At 49.0% G+C, this 17,558-nt stretch overlaps 1 protein-coding gene across 3 annotated transcripts in view; it reads right to left on the reverse strand.

The window, feature by feature from the left end:
- PPP1R13B (protein phosphatase 1 regulatory subunit 13B) overlaps nt 1-17,558 on the reverse strand; it is a 74,409-nt gene that overhangs the window by 3,032 nt on the left and 53,819 nt on the right. For all 3 annotated transcript variants that reach the window (XM_030883218.2, XM_060295338.2, XM_060295339.2), the window contains 10 exons: nt 16,123-16,224; nt 13,768-13,942; nt 12,775-12,971; nt 10,504-10,644; nt 7,535-7,715; nt 3,848-4,017; nt 2,985-3,486; nt 1,108-1,832; nt 420-557; nt 212-345 (listed from right to left, as the gene is read on the reverse strand). In XM_030883218.2, the coding sequence (XP_030739078.1) occupies nt 212-345; nt 420-557; nt 1,108-1,832; nt 2,985-3,486; nt 3,848-4,017; nt 7,535-7,715; nt 10,504-10,644; nt 12,775-12,971; nt 13,768-13,942; nt 16,123-16,224 (2,465 nt within the window). The remainder of the gene's footprint in view (nt 1-211; nt 346-419; nt 558-1,107; nt 1,833-2,984; nt 3,487-3,847; nt 4,018-7,534; nt 7,716-10,503; nt 10,645-12,774; nt 12,972-13,767; nt 13,943-16,122; nt 16,225-17,558) is intronic.

Below are 17,558 nucleotides of genomic sequence, written 5' to 3' on the forward strand. Positions count from 1 at the left end.
ACACAGGCTTTCTGGCTGCTTAAAAACGTATGGATCAGCAGAGGCTCAGCCTACAGTCAGCGGTCAGCCACGTGTAGAGCGTGATCATGGCCGAGCCTTTAACAAAACCCCCGCGAGAACGAAGACCAGGAGGATACGCAGGCCTGGGACCAAGTTGCCACCCTCGTCCTCTTCCCTTCTCCCCACCACCCCAGCGCCCCGGGGCCCTCACCAGCCGTCGCTGTCGGCGGCATTCACGTTGACCCCGAAATCCAGCAGGAACTTCACAATCTGGTGGTGCCCGGCACAGACGGCGTTGTGCAGCGGGGTGATGCCCTCGTCGTTGGGCTTGCTGGGGTCCTCCACCTAGGACAAAGGGCGCGTGAGCCCCAGCCCTGCCCGGGGCCACCAGGGCTGCGGCCGCCCGCCCACTCACTCACCTCGTAGATGATCCTCTGCACCAGGTCGAACTCCCCCTCCAGGGAGGCGTCAAGGAGAAGCGCCAGCGGGTTGAAGCGGACCCTCAGCCCGTGCCCCGTCCTCTCCGAGTTGGGCTTCTTCAGGTTGGTCCGTTTGCTCTATCGGGAGGAAGCTTTGGATTTCAGGGTGACCCCATGGAAGCAGGCCCGGGGGGCAGAGGGGAGGGCCGAAAGCCCAAGGCAGAGCTTTACCCGCAGCCCCGAGTGGTGCCGGGCACCCCGGGCCAGCCCGCTCTCGGGCCAGCCCAGCCTGGCTCCGGAGGGCGTCTCTGCCTCAGGGGCCGGGCTGCGCCACAGGCACCCGAGAGAGGCAGCAAGTGGGGGGGGGAGTCACAGCCGAGCCCAACTGCTTCCGCCCTGCCAGCCGTGAGGGGCTCCCACCTGCCTCTGCGCCTGCAGCACTGCCCTCCCTCCAGGGCTCTGTCTAGAAGGTTCTCCTTCCCCTTGCTGCCTGCCCTTCTGATCCCCACATGGCTGCTCTTCCTCAGGGCCGCCTCGGGCCCCCAGGCTGGCTCTCTGGTACGAGGCCACCGCCCCTCGTGCCCCGGATGAGCCCCACTGCTCCCAGCAGCCCCGACGCAGGCACGCCCTCCACAGGCACTGGCTGGGTGACTAGGGAGCCATGGCCCTGGTCCGGGGTGGCACCCACCGTAGGGGCCGCTGGCGGGGGCGCGGCGGGGGGAAGCGATGGGGGGAGCGGCGGCTCAGTGGGCGGGGCCGCGGCCACGTTGTTGTTGTCGTCCTCGGCAGGCTCAGCCGTTTGGTGGGTGTTCAGGGGACAGATGGGCCCCTCCGGTTCGGGGGAAGGGAGCCGGTTGTCATTGGCATCCGAGGTGGGGGCAGGCTCGGCCGGGAGCGGGGCCGTGGGCAGGGTGGGGCCGGCCTCGCCCAGGTTCCCGTTGGCAGCAGTGTTCCCATTGTCCACATCGGCTAAGGAGCCCAGGAAGTCCCGCGAGGGGCTGGGCTGGTAGAAGGGGGTGCCCTCCATGCCCCCAGCCAGGGTGTTGAAGCGCTGATACAGCAGCTTCTGGATGTTGGGCCCGCCGGGGCCCTCTGGCTCCGTGATGGAGCCGCGCTTCTTCAGGGGCCGGGGCGCGTTGGCCAGCTTCCTGCGCAGGGCCTCCAGGTCAGCATCGCTCTGGTAGCGCAACGGCGAGTGCACAATGGGTGTGAGCTTGGTGGGGCTGAGCGGCCGCGGCAGGCTCTCCACGGCGGCCCCGTCTCCGGGGGCGGCAGGGCTGTCCTGCTCTGGCTCCTTCTCAGCACTTTCTGAAGGCGGCAGGGGATGCGAGGCGCTTGTGGCCAGCGACCCATGAAGAAACGGTAGCGGCGACGGGGATGTGGAGCCGGAGGGCAGAACGGGTTTACCGTACACTGGGGAGACACAGAGGACACCCACCTCAGCAGCCTGTGGCGTCTGGGGCCTGCTCACCAGGCACCTTTGACGACACAGAGATGGGCTCCTACAGAGACTGTAATCTGCCACTGAGGATGCTAAGTCCCCATATTAAATCCCAAAGGAAGCTGCTGCTCACAGAACCCCACCAACTCCTTCTGGAAGGTGGAGTGTCTCTAGTTTATCAGTTTTTACAGAACTGGGTCTTTCTCAAATGAAAAAGAACAAAAGGTTGCAAACCTGCCTTCCTGCCCTAAACAGGTGTTCACTGTTTCCTGGCCAAGAAGAACCCACGTGACCTGGGACCAAGCCAAATGATGTAAAACGCAGGCCACCTCAGAAAGGAAGGCTCATCCGGTGGCCCCGGCAAGCCTTTCCCCCGTGGGCCAGGGCCTGCCACAGGCCAGTGCTGGTGTGTCCACCTGGGAGATCGCTGGGCACAGGGTGGCCTGGCCTGCCTAGGGATTCTCAAACTAGATTCTAGAAACGTTCTGCAGCCACGCCCAAGAACGTCTGAAGAGGCCCCAGCCCAGCCCAGATGCCCAGGATCCTGCCGCACAGGGAGGAATCACCGTCAGCCTCCGTATGTGGGGAACTGGGCTCTGTGCTCACACCTGCCTCCCCAGGAGGCCCGGGGCTGATGTTCCCGCACCCAAACCAGGGCTTTTCTCCCCTGTGGGCTCTGGGAAAGGATCCCAAAGCAGCAAAACCGTCCCCCCTCGCATCACCCGCTAGGGGCCTGGCTCAGCTACTGCTAGGAGGCCAGGGGGATCAGATCCAGGCAGAGCTCCCACTACGCCAGCTCCCCACATAGGTCCTGTACGAGTTACTACGAAGCAGGAGGAAAAGAGGAAATTCCAAAGTGCCAGCCTTCCGAGACCTGGATTTCCTGAGAAACGTGGGCAGGCGGGTGCTCAGACAGGAAGTCAGAGAGCGGTGGTCCACCTGCAGAGCTGCTCTATGCATGTCATCTTTTACCCCCATCTCACACAGATACCCAAGGCCGCACTTTATGTAAGAATCAAGTTTAATCCTAAACAGCACGTGGCCCAAAAGTAAGGATATGGATTGGCATTTTCTCAAGTATGACTTCCTCACCCCGAGAGATGGCGAGTGCAAACCCACCGTACCTGCTTTAACCGACTTATTTAAGGTGCTGTGTGCCGCTGGCTGGTACTTCTTAGGTGGCGTGGCTTGCTGGAGGTACATGGAGTATATGGAACTTGAATTCACTGTCTGTGGTCCTTTCCTGGGGGATTGTGGCCTTGACCCTTTATCAGCCAGAAAGGGCCTAATGGCCACAGTCAGTGGGAGTTCAGGTTTGCCGTCGCCAGCTGGAAAGGCAGGCAGCCCCGCCGGTGGGTACGTGGGACTTGGTGGCACAGAAATCCTCTGCTGAATCTGCTGGGAGGACCCTGGCTGGTGGGGGCCAGCCGCAGGGGGCAGCGGTGCAGGTTTCTGCCGACTGGGCAGGCCTGCGCTGGGCCTGGGCAAGCTGCCCTCCTTCCTCCTCTCCAGGGAGTTTGTCGAGCCTGGGCCCGCGGGCGCAGGGCTTGGGTACGTCCCATAGCTTGGGGGCAGCTGCTTGCCGACACCAGGGATGGGAGGTGGCACTTTACCAATCTCGATGCCCTAAATTTAGGTGTTAAAAAGAAAGACAAAGTCATCCTTTGAAAAGTCAAGCACGTTTCCATCCACGGTCACAAGAGCACAAAGCAGGACTTGTAATCCTTCAAACAGGCTTGTGACCAGGCACAGGGCACGCCGTGGGGGTGAACAGCAGGGTGAACGACCCTGACCAAAGGCCTCACACCTGTACCCCACTCTCGTGCTCAGGGTCCATGAACTCCTTCAGACTTGGGTATGATTTGGACACCAACAGGATTAATTTGCCTCGTGACACCTCCTACCACTTAGATAAAGACGAAGGCTAAGTAAGGATGTAGTCAGTCAGGAGCTTGTTTGTGTTTTGTGACAAAGACAAACGGCCTACCAGCTTCTCCGGGGCTCCCAAGGCTGACAAGGGCGTAGGCTGGCTCGAGACGGCCCCCTGCTTGAGCGGCCCCTCCACGTTCGTGTCCTTCCAGTCCACACTGGCGATCTGCGTCGGTTTCACCAAAGAGCTAGAATTTTGTTTTAATGTTGGCCAGTTTCCATCATTGGCTTGAAAAGAACACAGAATTTAAGTAAAATTTTTCTTGAAATTAGTTGAACCAACATAAGAATAACCCCCTGCCAGAAGCAAAAATCACCTTCTGGAACGTCACGCTGTGACGGAGCTCCATGACCAGGAGGTGCCCCCCACACACACACCGGCTGCTGCGCGGCAGGACGACCAAGGTCGGCCTCTGCCGGCACCGCCTCACCAGTGCCTACGTGCGGTCACGTGTGCAGAGACTCCATGACCAAGCACAGGGCTGCTCCAGCCCGGGAGAGGGGCCAGAGGATTGCAGAAACATTCTTAGCGCCCACTGAAATACAGGTCAAAGCCATTACATCGACACCAATGAATAACATAAGCGTCGGCACTTGGTTTTCAAACACTATTTACAAATACAGACAGCAATATAAAAAAAGACATCTTTTGACTTCATAACAGGTTTGACCTGTACTGCTTCTAGTATTAAAAGAAAGACTTGACTTTAATCTGTTAGAAATTTCCACCCTCTTAAAATAATTCATGATCACAGGAGGACAGTACAAGTTCCCAGTGATTGGAGTAGCAGGCTATTATTCTGTTGCAGTGATTAGAAAGCCAGTCAACCCAGCATTTTCAGGACAGCCACTGAAAAGGTATGTTTTTTAACATAGCATCTTCCAAACTGAGAAAGGGTGCAGAAGCATTCCCTGGTAACACAGGCCCACTCACAGTGAGCCCACAGGGTTAGATCTCAGCCCGCCTCAGGCCCCTGCTTCTCTCCGCAGCGGTACAGGGCTGGACCGGAGTGGGAACCCTCCCAGCCATCAGCCGTATGGGAGGGAAAGCAGCCAGGGGCACTGTTCTGGGCCCTCCTGTAAGAGAAGCACACCCTCGCCTCTCCTCCCGTCTGCCAGCACGGGCAGGTGGGGCAGCAGCAGAGCAGCAGGGAAATCACCCTCCCTTACAGCAATTGTGCTTGAGCCCAAACCTGCGACTCACAAAACAGGAAGAGCAAACTCTCAAATCCACTCTGCACACAGCCATACAAGGCAGCGTCAGCGCAGTGAGGATGAGAGGGCCTCTGAGTGCCCGAGCAGCGACAGCTTCTAAGCCAATCTATCTCTGGCAGCAGCACGGCCAGCCCATGTGTCCACTGCTCCTCCGGCTCAGTTCCTCCATGGCTGGAAACCACTGCAGGCTCCAGGCCGCTGCTAGGGCCCTGGTGAGGCATTCCCAGGCCTTAGTCCAAACCATCGCTTTGCTCTGTGTGGCCCATCAGCCTCTTCCGGGCCAGAAGTGTGTGTGCTTTCACACCCCCTTGGTTGTATCAGACCGGGGGGTGTGTGGGCCAGAGATGCACAGGTTCACCAAGGATGCACCAAGGTGCAAACTCCGGGCTGAGGGGAAGATGGACAGAGCCTGCTGCTGACTCAGGAGGGAGGATGGGGCTGGCCGTGGGGGCTAGAGTCCCTGACCTCTCTCAGGATCACATAAAATGCGGCCCCCAGCTGCTCCTCAGATCCCACAGCCATGGCAGAGTTCGCAGAGATCAGGCACAAAGGGACTGGACAGGGACTAGGAATTTTCTTTCTTCAGGATGAGGCAGGAGGTACAGAAGGAAGACCATTTATTATTATTATAAAGGGACAAAATCATCTGTAAGTATGATGGGAGATTCCTGTACTGAAGATACAACTAAAACCCTCATAATAAACTCAGAAAATCATCTTAATTTTGTAAAAACAAAACCAAAAAACCCTTGCTGGGCCAGCACCTGTCAAACCCTTCCTGAGGATGATCCGGTGTTTCGACCCAGCCCAAATCTCACACCGGTTGAAGGTGGGGACCAATCAACATATATATGGCTTCTGTCTCAAGCCTGAATGCAAGGAGCAGGCCTCTGTCAGTTTGGAAGAACAGCCACGGCTGATTTGGCACTGTCACCAGAGCTTCCCACCGGACCTGCCGGCCAACATACGGTTCGCAAACGGGCTTGTGGGGCGCTGTGACGAGCCACAGTCAGGCCCGACGTCGAGGTCTGACACTGCCCACGAGCTGGTCACTCTGGGTTTACCACGGCCATCTGTGTGACACGGGAACCAGAAAGACAGCCGACAGCACAGTTAGTCTCCCCTGGGAGATTTTCTCACCCCGGCTCTACATCTGGGCCGAGATACTGCCCCCCAACGTGGGGGTGACACAGGTTTCCTGCGCCCACTCACCCCACAGCACAGAGAAGGAGCGAGGCTACTGCCGAACCTCCGGAGGACACGGTCTCCTGGCCCTGCGAGGGGTCTTCTCCCGGCAGCCTCTGTGAGGCGGCCTAGCACACACTCACAGAGAAGAGGGGAAACTCGAGCCATCCTCAGCTCGGGGCAGGTTTGAGATATTTAAGCAGAGAAGGAGCCGGCTGTGCTAATTATCTGCCATCGGCAATAGCTGAATATATACTCCCACCATCGGGTGGTTCAAACTATAAATAACAGCTTACCAAAGAAAGCTGCAATTAGAGTTTCATGCCGACCACGCACTCCACGTGGCTTCTGAGACACAGCCACGAAGAGATCTGAGCCGGGCACGTGGCCCACGAGGACTGGGGACGCCTCCTCCCACCTGGGTCGGAGCAAGCCCCCGGTCCTCCAGCGGGGGCAGCAGTGGTGTTGCTGCTCAGACCAGGTGCCAGGCAAGAGAACTCAAAGCGACCAAATGAAAGACCAGCACAAATCTACCACCAAACCTGGAAAAACGTCCTCAAAATGTAGCCCTGACCCAGTCAGCACTACTGCTGTCAGGCATGTCACCTGTGCTCTGTGATTCCGTGTGTGATGGGCCAGCATGGCAGCCCTGTCATATACAAAGTCTCACTGCCAAGGAGCCCTGGCATCTCATGCATCAGTTTAAAGCACAGCCGTCTTCCTCGGAGCACACAGTGCAGAGTCTCCGTGGAGACCTGGGCCTGCGCTCGGCTAGGAAGCTGGGGGCGCCGCAGGGGCTCCATGTCCTCGGGACGGCTACGCACCGGCTCGGCGCTGGGGTCCGAGTCCAGTCACACCGCACGATTCAGGGTGGCCAAGAGCCAAAGGGGTGGCTTGTGGACGCTCTGGTGGACAGAGACCATGCTGGGTAGGGAAGGCAGAGCAGCTACAGGCTCTGCTGATGTGGAGGCAGCCCTCTGCCTGGGCCGCAGCGTGAGGACGAGCAGCAGCCCAGGCTACAGTGACGCGTCCCCTGCCGCCAGCGAGCACCCTCACAGGCAAACAAAACCTGTGGCAGGAGAGGCTCAGGTCTTAACTAATTTGTGTTTTGAGAAGCCACACAGTAAGAACACTGAGTCCAAAAAAGAGAACCTGTTCTTGTTTTAGGATCATCATTACTGTGGTGGCACACAGCTCCCCAAATGCTGCCCTAGAGGACAAAGTGCCTTGGAGGACACATCACAGAGGCTGGGTGCAACGTGGGGGTCTTCTCTGAGGCTACTGTCCCCCCCACAGTCCCCCTTCCTGCTCACTCTCCCCTCGAAAGAGGACCCAGGCCACTCACCGGATTTGGATCTTCCGTGGGCAGCACTTGAGGCGATAGTGAGAGACTGGGGCTTTATGGGGTCTCCGGGGGCAGGATAGCTGTCGGTGCTGGGAACCTGGATGTAAGGCCCCACCGCAGCGACCCTGCCAGGCGTGCTCAGGGGTGACTGTGGCGACGACGTGCCATTCACACGGCTCAGCTATAAAATGGGAAGAAATCAGAGTCAAGATTATCCTCAGTTAAGTTCTTTTAACTGTAAGCCTAGTATGACCGACTGCTCAGATTTGAGCCAATCACTCAACAGTTCATACGTAGGAAGCTCCATGACCCTAGAAGATCAGTACCTAGAAAGGGCAAGACTTCAAAAAAGTCCCCTGAGCCCACAGTCCCACATGAGTGATGCTCTGTGATAACACCTACCTGTTTGTGAGTTATAAAACCAGGAGCCGAGTGTGTAACAGAGCAACCCCTCAGGACCCCTCTGTGTACATAACCCTCTCACCTGGGGATGCACTCCCTTCCCTGGGTGGGCACAGAGGCATCGTCAAGCCTGGGCTCTGAGCCTGGCTTCAAATCCTGCTCTGCCACTTACTCGCTGGGCTGCCTTGGGCAAGTGATGGAACATCTCTGAGCCTCTGTGCCCATGTCCGAAAATTCGGGATAAGCGTTGTTGTAAGGACTGAATGAGCCACGCAGGACAAAGTAATAGGGTCTGGAACCAGGTGAGACTCTGACCAGTTCCCTGAAGGCAGCTCTGCTGTTCTCAGCAAGGACACCAGGCCACAGCCAATGACACTGGTCACGTGACACTGCCCAACAAAAAAAGCCTGCAAAACAGGGATCTGACTAGAGAAACACTGACCCTTAGAGTTCCCCAGACAGGCTCTGAGAGAGCCATACCCATCCTACAACTGTTTGCAAAATTCTGCATGCATGAGCATGTGTCATTTTGGAGAAAGCGTTCATGATTTTGACAATTGTTCAAAGGTGCCTAAAACCTTTGGGTTGGAGACACATCTCTGCAGAAGCACCAACTTCTTCAGGGAGATCCCTTGAAGTATCAGAGGGAATAAGAAGTAATATTTATGTAGCCATCTGTGACGGTTAATTTTACCTATCAACTTGGCTAGGCTGTGATACCCAGATATTTGGTCAAACATGTCTAGATGTTGCTGTAACGGTATTTTTAGCATTTAAATCAACAGACTTTGAGTAAAGCAGATTGCCCTCCATAATGTGGGTGGGCTGCATCCAATCAGTTGAAGGGCTTACAGAGAAAGACTGAGGTCCTCAGAGGAAGAGGAAATTCCACCTCTAGACTGCCTTCAGACTCACGCTGCAACATCCACAACTCCCTGGGTTTCAGACAACTCCCTGGGTTTCAGGCTGCCAGCCAGCCCTGCAGATTTGGGGTGTGCCTGCCTCCACAACCGCATGAGGCAGTTCCTTACAGTCAGTCGACTGATCAGTCTTTACACACAGGTACACACAGAACTGATTCTGTTCTCCGGAGACCCCTGACCCACCACTAAGACTAATGTAAGCAAGCATGGAGCACGGGCACACGTCCTCTCCCATGCTCTGTGTGTTGTTAATTGAGAGAACAAGGAAATCATTATCTGAAATCATGGCATCATACAGATCAACCATTGACCTTTAAGCACTCTGGTTAAAAAAAAAAAAAAGTGTGGATTTGTAAATAAGAGACTTTTCACCTGAGACCACTGATCACGATGCCCACAGAAGTGGCAGTACCCTTCTGCCTCTCGTGTCCTCCTAACCCATCCCACCAGGCGAAGCTGCTGAAGCCTGCACCTCGCCTCCTGAGAGCTACCTTCAGAGCAGCAGGAGCTGACAAGAGGACACCTGTCAACGTGAAAGCACTGGTTTTGGAGTGTGGAGAGAGGAACTCTGGGAGCACTGTCCCAGCTACCTGGCTGCCTGCTCCATTTCCACTCCTGAGGGCAAAGTGCCAATCAGCTCTCCACTCAGGCACTGCTCCCCTCAAACACTGAGCACCACTGGTGGAACGAAAGGTCAAGTGCTACATCCAGCCAGAGACACCACACACAGCAGTCCCTTATCCTCCCACGAACTCCCAGCGATGCATACGCTCATGAAGCACTGACAGCAACAGCAAGACTCAGGGGCACCCTGCCTAACAACAGGGCTGGGTAACATGACCACAGGCCCTGGAACATGGAATTTTACACAGAAGTTACAAAAGGAATGAGGTAATAATGACCTGGAAAGATACCCATATTGCAGTTCAAAAAAAAAAAAAAAGACTAGGTACAGAACAGTGTGAATGATATAATTCCTACAATTCCATTTTCAATTAAAAATTGAATACCTTTCTCTCTATATTAAGCAAAAGACTGGAACCGTTAATAACTATCATCCCTGGAGAATGAGAAGGATGGAAGGGACTTCCACATTTTCCTTTAAATATTTCTGCACTGTTTTAACTTTCTTCCAATGAGTATTTACTACCTTTGAAATTCAAAATACCAAATAAAGATTTTTAAAAAGCAATAACTCCTTATATAGCACTTTTCTCAAGAGTTTACAAAGTCTTTCCACATGGGTTATTTCTCAGAATCCTTATAGCAATTCTCAGTTCACAGCGAGGACACAAGGCTACACAAGGTCAAGGAATTTATGCACATGGCGCAGCTTAAAATGGTTGCTGCAACTCCAGCGCCAAAGCTTCCCCCCAGTGGAAAGGAGACAGAGCTGCCTGGGGAGAATGAATGGTGAGGAGCTGCGCACCGGGCGGTTTTGATCCATACATACACCAGGAAACAACTGTGTCTTTGGGAACATGAACTTTCTTCTACTGTCACTTTTTATGGTTTATGGCCAATTTATGTTTATCAGCTATGGCAAATGGGGGGAGCAGAATGGCATTACAGTGAAAATGTACACTTTGAGGATGAACCATTTTCAGTAGTTTATCTCACAGAAATATTTTCTTTTTCACATGCCTGAATTTTTTTCCCATAAAGACGTTCACGCAGTTCACTGATCCGCTTGTCCATCACGGCCACCTCCATGTTGCGCTTATTCAAGAGCTCCTTCTGCTGCTGGAGCTTTGAATTCTGCTCCTGGTTGAGCTGATTACGAATCTGCAAAATAGAAAACACAACATTCATGATTTGTATTAACTAAATAGTCAAGTTCTCATTGTTAGGGGATTAAAAACAGAAGAAAAAGCAGCATTTAGTTCTCGCGTGTACTTACACACAGGCACCGCCCCCTGTGTGCTACCTACTTTACAGCACAGCACAGAGGAAGCCGGAACATATTTCTTATGGAACAAAAAAAGAGCAAATATCTGCAAATGTGTCTTCTTCAAAGCGTACGGAATGACTAGTACCAGTAATGACTGTGGGACACCACGCCTGTGGTCCTAGGGAACGGGGGTGGGTGGGTTCAGTGACATAAGGAGGGGTATCTGTTCTGCCCCACACAGTCCGTTGAATGTGGCAGCAGGAAACCCAAGGATGGCCAAATCACCAAACAGAATGTTCTTATATCATTTTAATGGGTTATAACAAGCACTTTTAAAAAATGAAATAGAGAATAGAAAACATCAGAGTGCACTGCACATAGAAGGTTAAGTCTTGTCTTGCTAAACTCTTTCAGATGCACACATGTACTAGCACATACATACTGGCATATGTGTATAGACAGGAGGTAACATGTACTTTATAACCTAGATTGCAGTCAAAAAATTGGAAATATATATAAATAAATGTACTACAGTCTTCACACTTTACCAAAAATAAATCCTTAAAAAACCCTGCACTTGCATGAGGGAGGGGATATGAGGATATATGTATACGTATAGCTAATTCACTGTTATATAGCAGAAACACAACAATGTAAAGCAATTATACTCCAATAAAGATGTTAAAAAAAAAGAAAAACCCTGCACTTTTAACAACTGCTTAAAAATATAAAAAGTAATAAATTTTTATAACACTTTGTTTCTATGCATTTACATTACAGAACTTAATGGCAACAAGTGAGTTTACTCTCTGTAATTAAAAATCTGCATTTCGTAAAATGATATAATACTTTTTCTAGCAAGTACTAATATAACTGCAAAACTTGTATCTGGCTTGAAAAATCACCTGCTGGGGACTTCCCTGGTGGTCCAGTGGGTACGACTCCGCACTCCCAGTGCAGGGGGCCCAGGTTCAATCCCTGGTCAGGGAACTAGATCCCGCATGCCATAACCAAGAGTCTGCATGCCGCAACTAAAGATCCTGCGTGCCACAACTAAGACCTGGCTCAGCCTAAATAAATAAATAAATATTTTTTAAAAATCACCTGCTGAATGACAATTTCTGAGAAATGGGAATCTTGAGGGTTGTTATGATTGTGTCCTCCCAAAATTCATATGTGGAAGCCCTAATCCCCAATGTGATAGTATTTGGAGATGGGGCCCTTGGGAGGTAATTAGGCTTAGATAAGGTTGTGAGGGTGGGGCCTTCATGATGGGGTTAGTGTCCTTATAGGAGGAGGAAGAGAGATCAGAGCATGTGCGGACACAACAAGAAGGCAGCCAGGAAGTGGACCCTCACCATGAACTGATCTTGGACTTCCAGCCTCCAGAACTGTGAGACATAAATGTCTGTTGCTTTAAGGCAGCCCAAGCTGACTAAGACAAGGATTTAACAAATAAGCATCTATCTTGTCAAAACACAGTTTACACAGAGGCCTTAAGTATTATCTAAAGCTTAATTCTTTACCAGTTCATCATATTGCCAATTAAATTCATACTGAAATTTCTGTACCGAAAACATGCTAAGTGAAAGAAGCAAGTCACAAAGAACTACAACTGCATGATTCCATTCATATGAAATTTCTGGAATAGGCAAATCCATAGCGATGGAAAGTAGAGTCATGGTTGCTTAGGGCTAGAGGGATAGGGGGTTGTGGGGTGATGGCTAAAAGGTGTCTTTTGGGGGTGATGATGATATTCTAAAATCAACTGTGGTGGCGTATACAGAACTCTGTGAAGATACTGAAAACCACTTAATTGTATGCTTTAAATGGGTGAATCGTATGCTATGTGAATTATGTCTCAAAGCTGTTTAAAAAATTATTTTGTACTGAATACATTTTGTGCCTACTATTAAATTAGAATCCATTAATTTGTTTCCAGTTCCTGAGGTTTCCACACTGAAAGAAAACTCAAAAGATAAGGAAGTTTTAATAGAATCATTCCTCGGACCCAGGTGAGTTACCTGTAGCTCTTGGTACAGTCTTTTCAGCTCCACTGCTGCTGGTCCTGTCAGCTTGCCATTGTAAGACTGGAACCCATTCAGTTTTCCCTTCTTTAAATCTTCCAGTTGCTGACTGAGCTGATCAACTCTTAAAATTGCAGTCTGTACTTCTTGCTTCTTTTCCTGGAACATGGCACTGAACCTTTCTATTTCGGCAGCTATAATTTCCCACCAATTAGGGGAAAAAAAAAACATAATTTAGTTGATATTCTTTTTTTCATAGTATTTTGCTATTTTTATTTTGTGATTTCTTCATTTCTATCCATTTAACTCAACTTTAGCATCATCTAGTGCCAGACCTTGGAGAGAAAGTTGTAATATCCATAATCCAAAACACACTTCAACAAGCCTTTGGAACACATAATGTGACCGCTCATATGACAAACAATTAATTTGCACTAATTATTGAATATTTTTAAATCAGGGCAATCTGTCCAAAAGCTATCTTGGTCAAGCCACTTAGGAATCTCAAGGCACCAAAGAGACCAAGGCTCTGTGAGGGCAGGACCATCCAAATCTATCTTGCTTATTCTGTAACATAAAGTAGGTACTGACAGAACTGACTGATGAAGTAACAATCCACGCACACAAATAAAAAGTGAGCATTTGTATGCTTTATCTTAATACACAGATAAAATTTATGCTGTTCAATTAAAACAGACCCTCATGATGAGTTGAGTCTTAAGAGTACCCTAGCCCCAGTCCAAAGGGTGGCTACAACCAAGGTAACAAAAGGATCTCTCTACTACATTGCTAAAGCTGCAGAAGATTTTCTAAAATCTCTTAATCTAACCAATCCATCCAGTTAGATGCAGATGACAGAGCAAAGCTTTAGTGCTTTTCTACAGCAAGATCTGACATCAGCTTGTGACTGAGAGCATCTGGAAGCTGGCCTCTGTCTCACGTCATCTACGCCTGCTGAGTGTCAGGGTGCCAGTGGGCCGCGGCACGTACACAGATTGCCATTCATGATTTTGCTGTAGTCTACTTGTCCTCTCATGGCACGGATCTTCTTCAGTTTATTTTCCTGGGCTTCAACTCTTTCTTTCAATTTCTGAAGCTTTTCATTTTCAGAAATAGACTGCTGCTGACGGCGCTCCTGTTGCTTTAGAAAATGTAAACGCTGTTCCTATTGAGAGAGGAAAATAGCTAACTTTGAAAACTGAAACATACAGTAACTTTTGTACACTAAAAAAATTTAAGTGGATCCCTCAGTATCTCCTATCTTAATGAATGTTACAGAAATGCCAGCCACGCTTTCACCTCCATCCTGTGTGTGAAGCCCCAGCAGCCTAAGCTTCCTGCCGCCAGTACCAGGTTTCCTGCTGCTACAAAGCGGCTTTCAAGGGTCCCTTATATTAACCTCCTAAAGGAAATGAGCACTGAGTAGCAGAGAATTTTATATTGAAAAGAGATAAGGTGAGCAGTAAGGAGATGAACCTCTAATCTGCTAAGTGACAGGAACTTTTGAGGAAGGGTTTGTTTTCTTTAGGATTAGTTCCTTCAAAAGTAATCAAACATTTTATAGTCAGACAAGAACAGGACAGTCCTACAGTAAAAATATATGCGATACTCTTCAATAGTTTTTTTCCCTACTCATGTGAAAGCACACCTTAAGGGTAACAGTCAATATTATTCATGGTCCCATCTGTATGCATAAAACATACTTAAGAAGAGGCTTAAGTGTGACTGTGTAGGCGTTACACACTGCACACTAAGGGAAGGGAATATGTGCTTCAATATGGAAAGATTAGCATTAACTTGTGAATTACACTGCTGAAAATATCTAAGGTTTTTTTAAAATAGCAATACTCTTGGATCAATATTTGGAAAGAAAATAAAAAGTAGAATTAGAAAATTTTATAATGACATAATACCACGTACATTTCATCTTAGAAATGGAATGAAAATACTTTCCAATTACTTTTAATTGTTCTTTATTCTTGTAAATCCAATAAACTTTGTAAGACAACTTTTAAAAACAAGTCCAACTTAAACTATTATTTACATAAAAGTGTACAGAATCACATGGTCATTCAATAAATGATAAAAAATTGAACTGGACATTTGGTTCTTAAGAAAATCTCTCTACAGAGCAAGCATGAAAAACCTAGGTAGTGGCGTTAACATGTTCTCTCTACAGCAGTTTCAGAACATTTACGATCATTAGAACATGAAATCATTTTCAGCAGGCATGGGTGATAGGTTTGATGTTTTAGTCCAAGACTAAACCATTATTTAGAAAAGTTTTGAAAGCAAGCAGGATCCTGTGGGGCCGTCCCAGGTACAAAAGCCTTTTCTGCGCCCCCATTTCTGGTTTGTAGGGAAAAGGCTTCAGATTCCTATGCCTTCCCTGAGCCCTAAAAGGCAGATTCAGTTACTAACCAGGGAAGTAAGAGAATGCAGGAACAAAGGAGGAACAGTCAGGAAACAACAGGGTCCTGGCTCCTCCTCCAGGGACACACAGAACGATATACCCTTGAGCTCTTCTGCAGGAACTAAGGCCCCCACCCAGGTGGAGGATGCTAACTCCACGCTGAGCACAGACTCCGGAACACCAGCCTGTTCCCTCACCACCAACGAATCAGAAGAAAGCCACACACCCTGCAGCCCTCCCCTAAATTTTGCCTATAAAAATGCTTCCCTGAGAGCCACCAAGGAATTCAAATTTTTTGAGCATGAGCCACCCGTTTTCCTCACTTGGCCCTGCAATAAACCTTTCTCTTTTCCAAACTCCAACATTTCTGTTTTGGTCTGTTTGGGCTCACTGCGGGTCGGCAACAGTTTCAAATGCTACGACAGAGTTTCAACAACAAATCCAGTACTCAGTGTAAATAATGAGTGCTGATGATGCCGTGCACCAAAATAAACCAAACAAATTCCTTGTAGGGTGGGATAAAGGGAAGCCACTGTCTTGGGGGCCCACGGCCAGTGTCTTATCACAGGTCATTGGCTTCCTCTAGAACACTAATGCCAACTACATCAGCCGAGAACACATCCAGAGGGAAAAGGAGGGGACAATGGAAAGCATCCTTTCTTTCCAAATTTTATCTACAATTGGGTAAGGCCAACTGTTTCCTGTCCCGGGGGGTTGTGTGTGCAAGTCAAGGGTCAGATGCTCTTGTTCTGATACTTTCCCAACTTCAAGAAGCTACAGTATGCATTTATGATTACAGAAGAGATAATTAAGATATTGTGTTTAACACTGTGGCGGCATGGTCCTACTTGCAGGGGTTAGCCAGGTAATCTAAAGTAATGCCGAAGGACACACTTGTTGAACATTTCCCCACCGCTGCTTTAATAACTTACCTTGGCAACCAACATTTGCTGCTGGTTTTCAATTTGCTGTTGTTGCCTAGCTGCCATATCTTGGAGTTCTGAGAGGGTAAGTTCGACACGTGGATTTCCAATCTGCAGGGAACAAAACAAACTCAGACTGGAATGTATGTTTATCTGCATAATCATTTTCTCTAGTGTCAAAATGCACACACATCAAGATTTTTAAATAGGTTCCCTAGAAGCTAAGAGAAGATAAATAAGTTTACTTTCTCATAAGAACTTTTCCTCCTAATTGTTGACTGCTTCTATTAAATTTATTTGAGTAAACTGGGATGTCAAATGTTTAAGGATAAACAACGTAAAAAATAAATGTGTAGGGCTTCCCTGGTGGCGCAGTGGTTGGGAGTCCGCCTGCCGATGCAGGGGACGCGGGTTCGTGCCCCGGTCCGGGAAGATCCCACATGCCGCGGAGCGGCTGGGCCCGTGAGCCATGGCTGCTGAGCCTGCGCGTCCGGAGCCTGTGCTCCGCAACGGGAGAGGCCACAGCAGTGAGAGGCCCGTGTACCGCAAATAAATAAATAAATTGGATACAGGGAACTACATTCAACATCTTTTTTTTGGCCGTGCCGTGCAGCTTGTGGGATCTTGGTTCCCCGACCAGGGATTGAACCTGGGCCCTCGGCAGTGAAAGAACCGAGTCTTAACCAATGGACTGCCAGGGAAGTCTCAATATCTTATAATAACCTGTGATGGAAAAGAATATGAAAAAGAATATATATGTGTGTGTATAACTGAATTACTTTGCTGAACACCTGAAACTAACACAGCATTGTAAATCAACTTACTGTAATAATAAATAAATAAATAAATTGGATAGAATTGCTTTAAAAAGAATAAAAGAGGACCTCCAAGCCTGGGTGGTAGTTACCTGAGCGTCTGCTAAGTAATTCTTTAAACCATACATGTTTTACACATTCTTCTGTACATTTATTTCTCAAGTTAAAAAGTAAGAAATAAAGAAGAATTAGACCTAACAGCCAGTATCCCATCTTGTGATTTAATCATCACAAGATATTAGTTTAAAATTATAACTAGTTTTTTAAAGTATAACTGGATTCTCAAGAACAATGCCACTTCAAAGATGACAAACATCCCTAAAACAAAACTGACAAAATAATTAGGATAAATCTGTTTATACTCATAAGATATTCTAGAACATTAAATCATTCCTCTTTTTTCCTACCTCTTTCCAAGGTTATAAACTTTCAGGTTTGGAGAGTATTTTTACTTGCTTATTTAGCAAACAAAAAAGTAGGTGATAATGATATCAAGGTACACTATAAGCATGTAGGTTTATTTTTATCACATAAAATATTCTGTAAAATTGAACCTAACATCTCATTGTGCTCTGGGACTGGTGTATTTCATACTCCAAAAATTACTAAGTCTTACAAATTAATAAGAGT

This window comes from Globicephala melas, chromosome 2, assembly GCF_963455315.2.
Source record: "Globicephala melas chromosome 2, mGloMel1.2, whole genome shotgun sequence".
Taxonomy (NCBI): Eukaryota; Metazoa; Chordata; class Mammalia; order Artiodactyla; family Delphinidae; genus Globicephala; species Globicephala melas.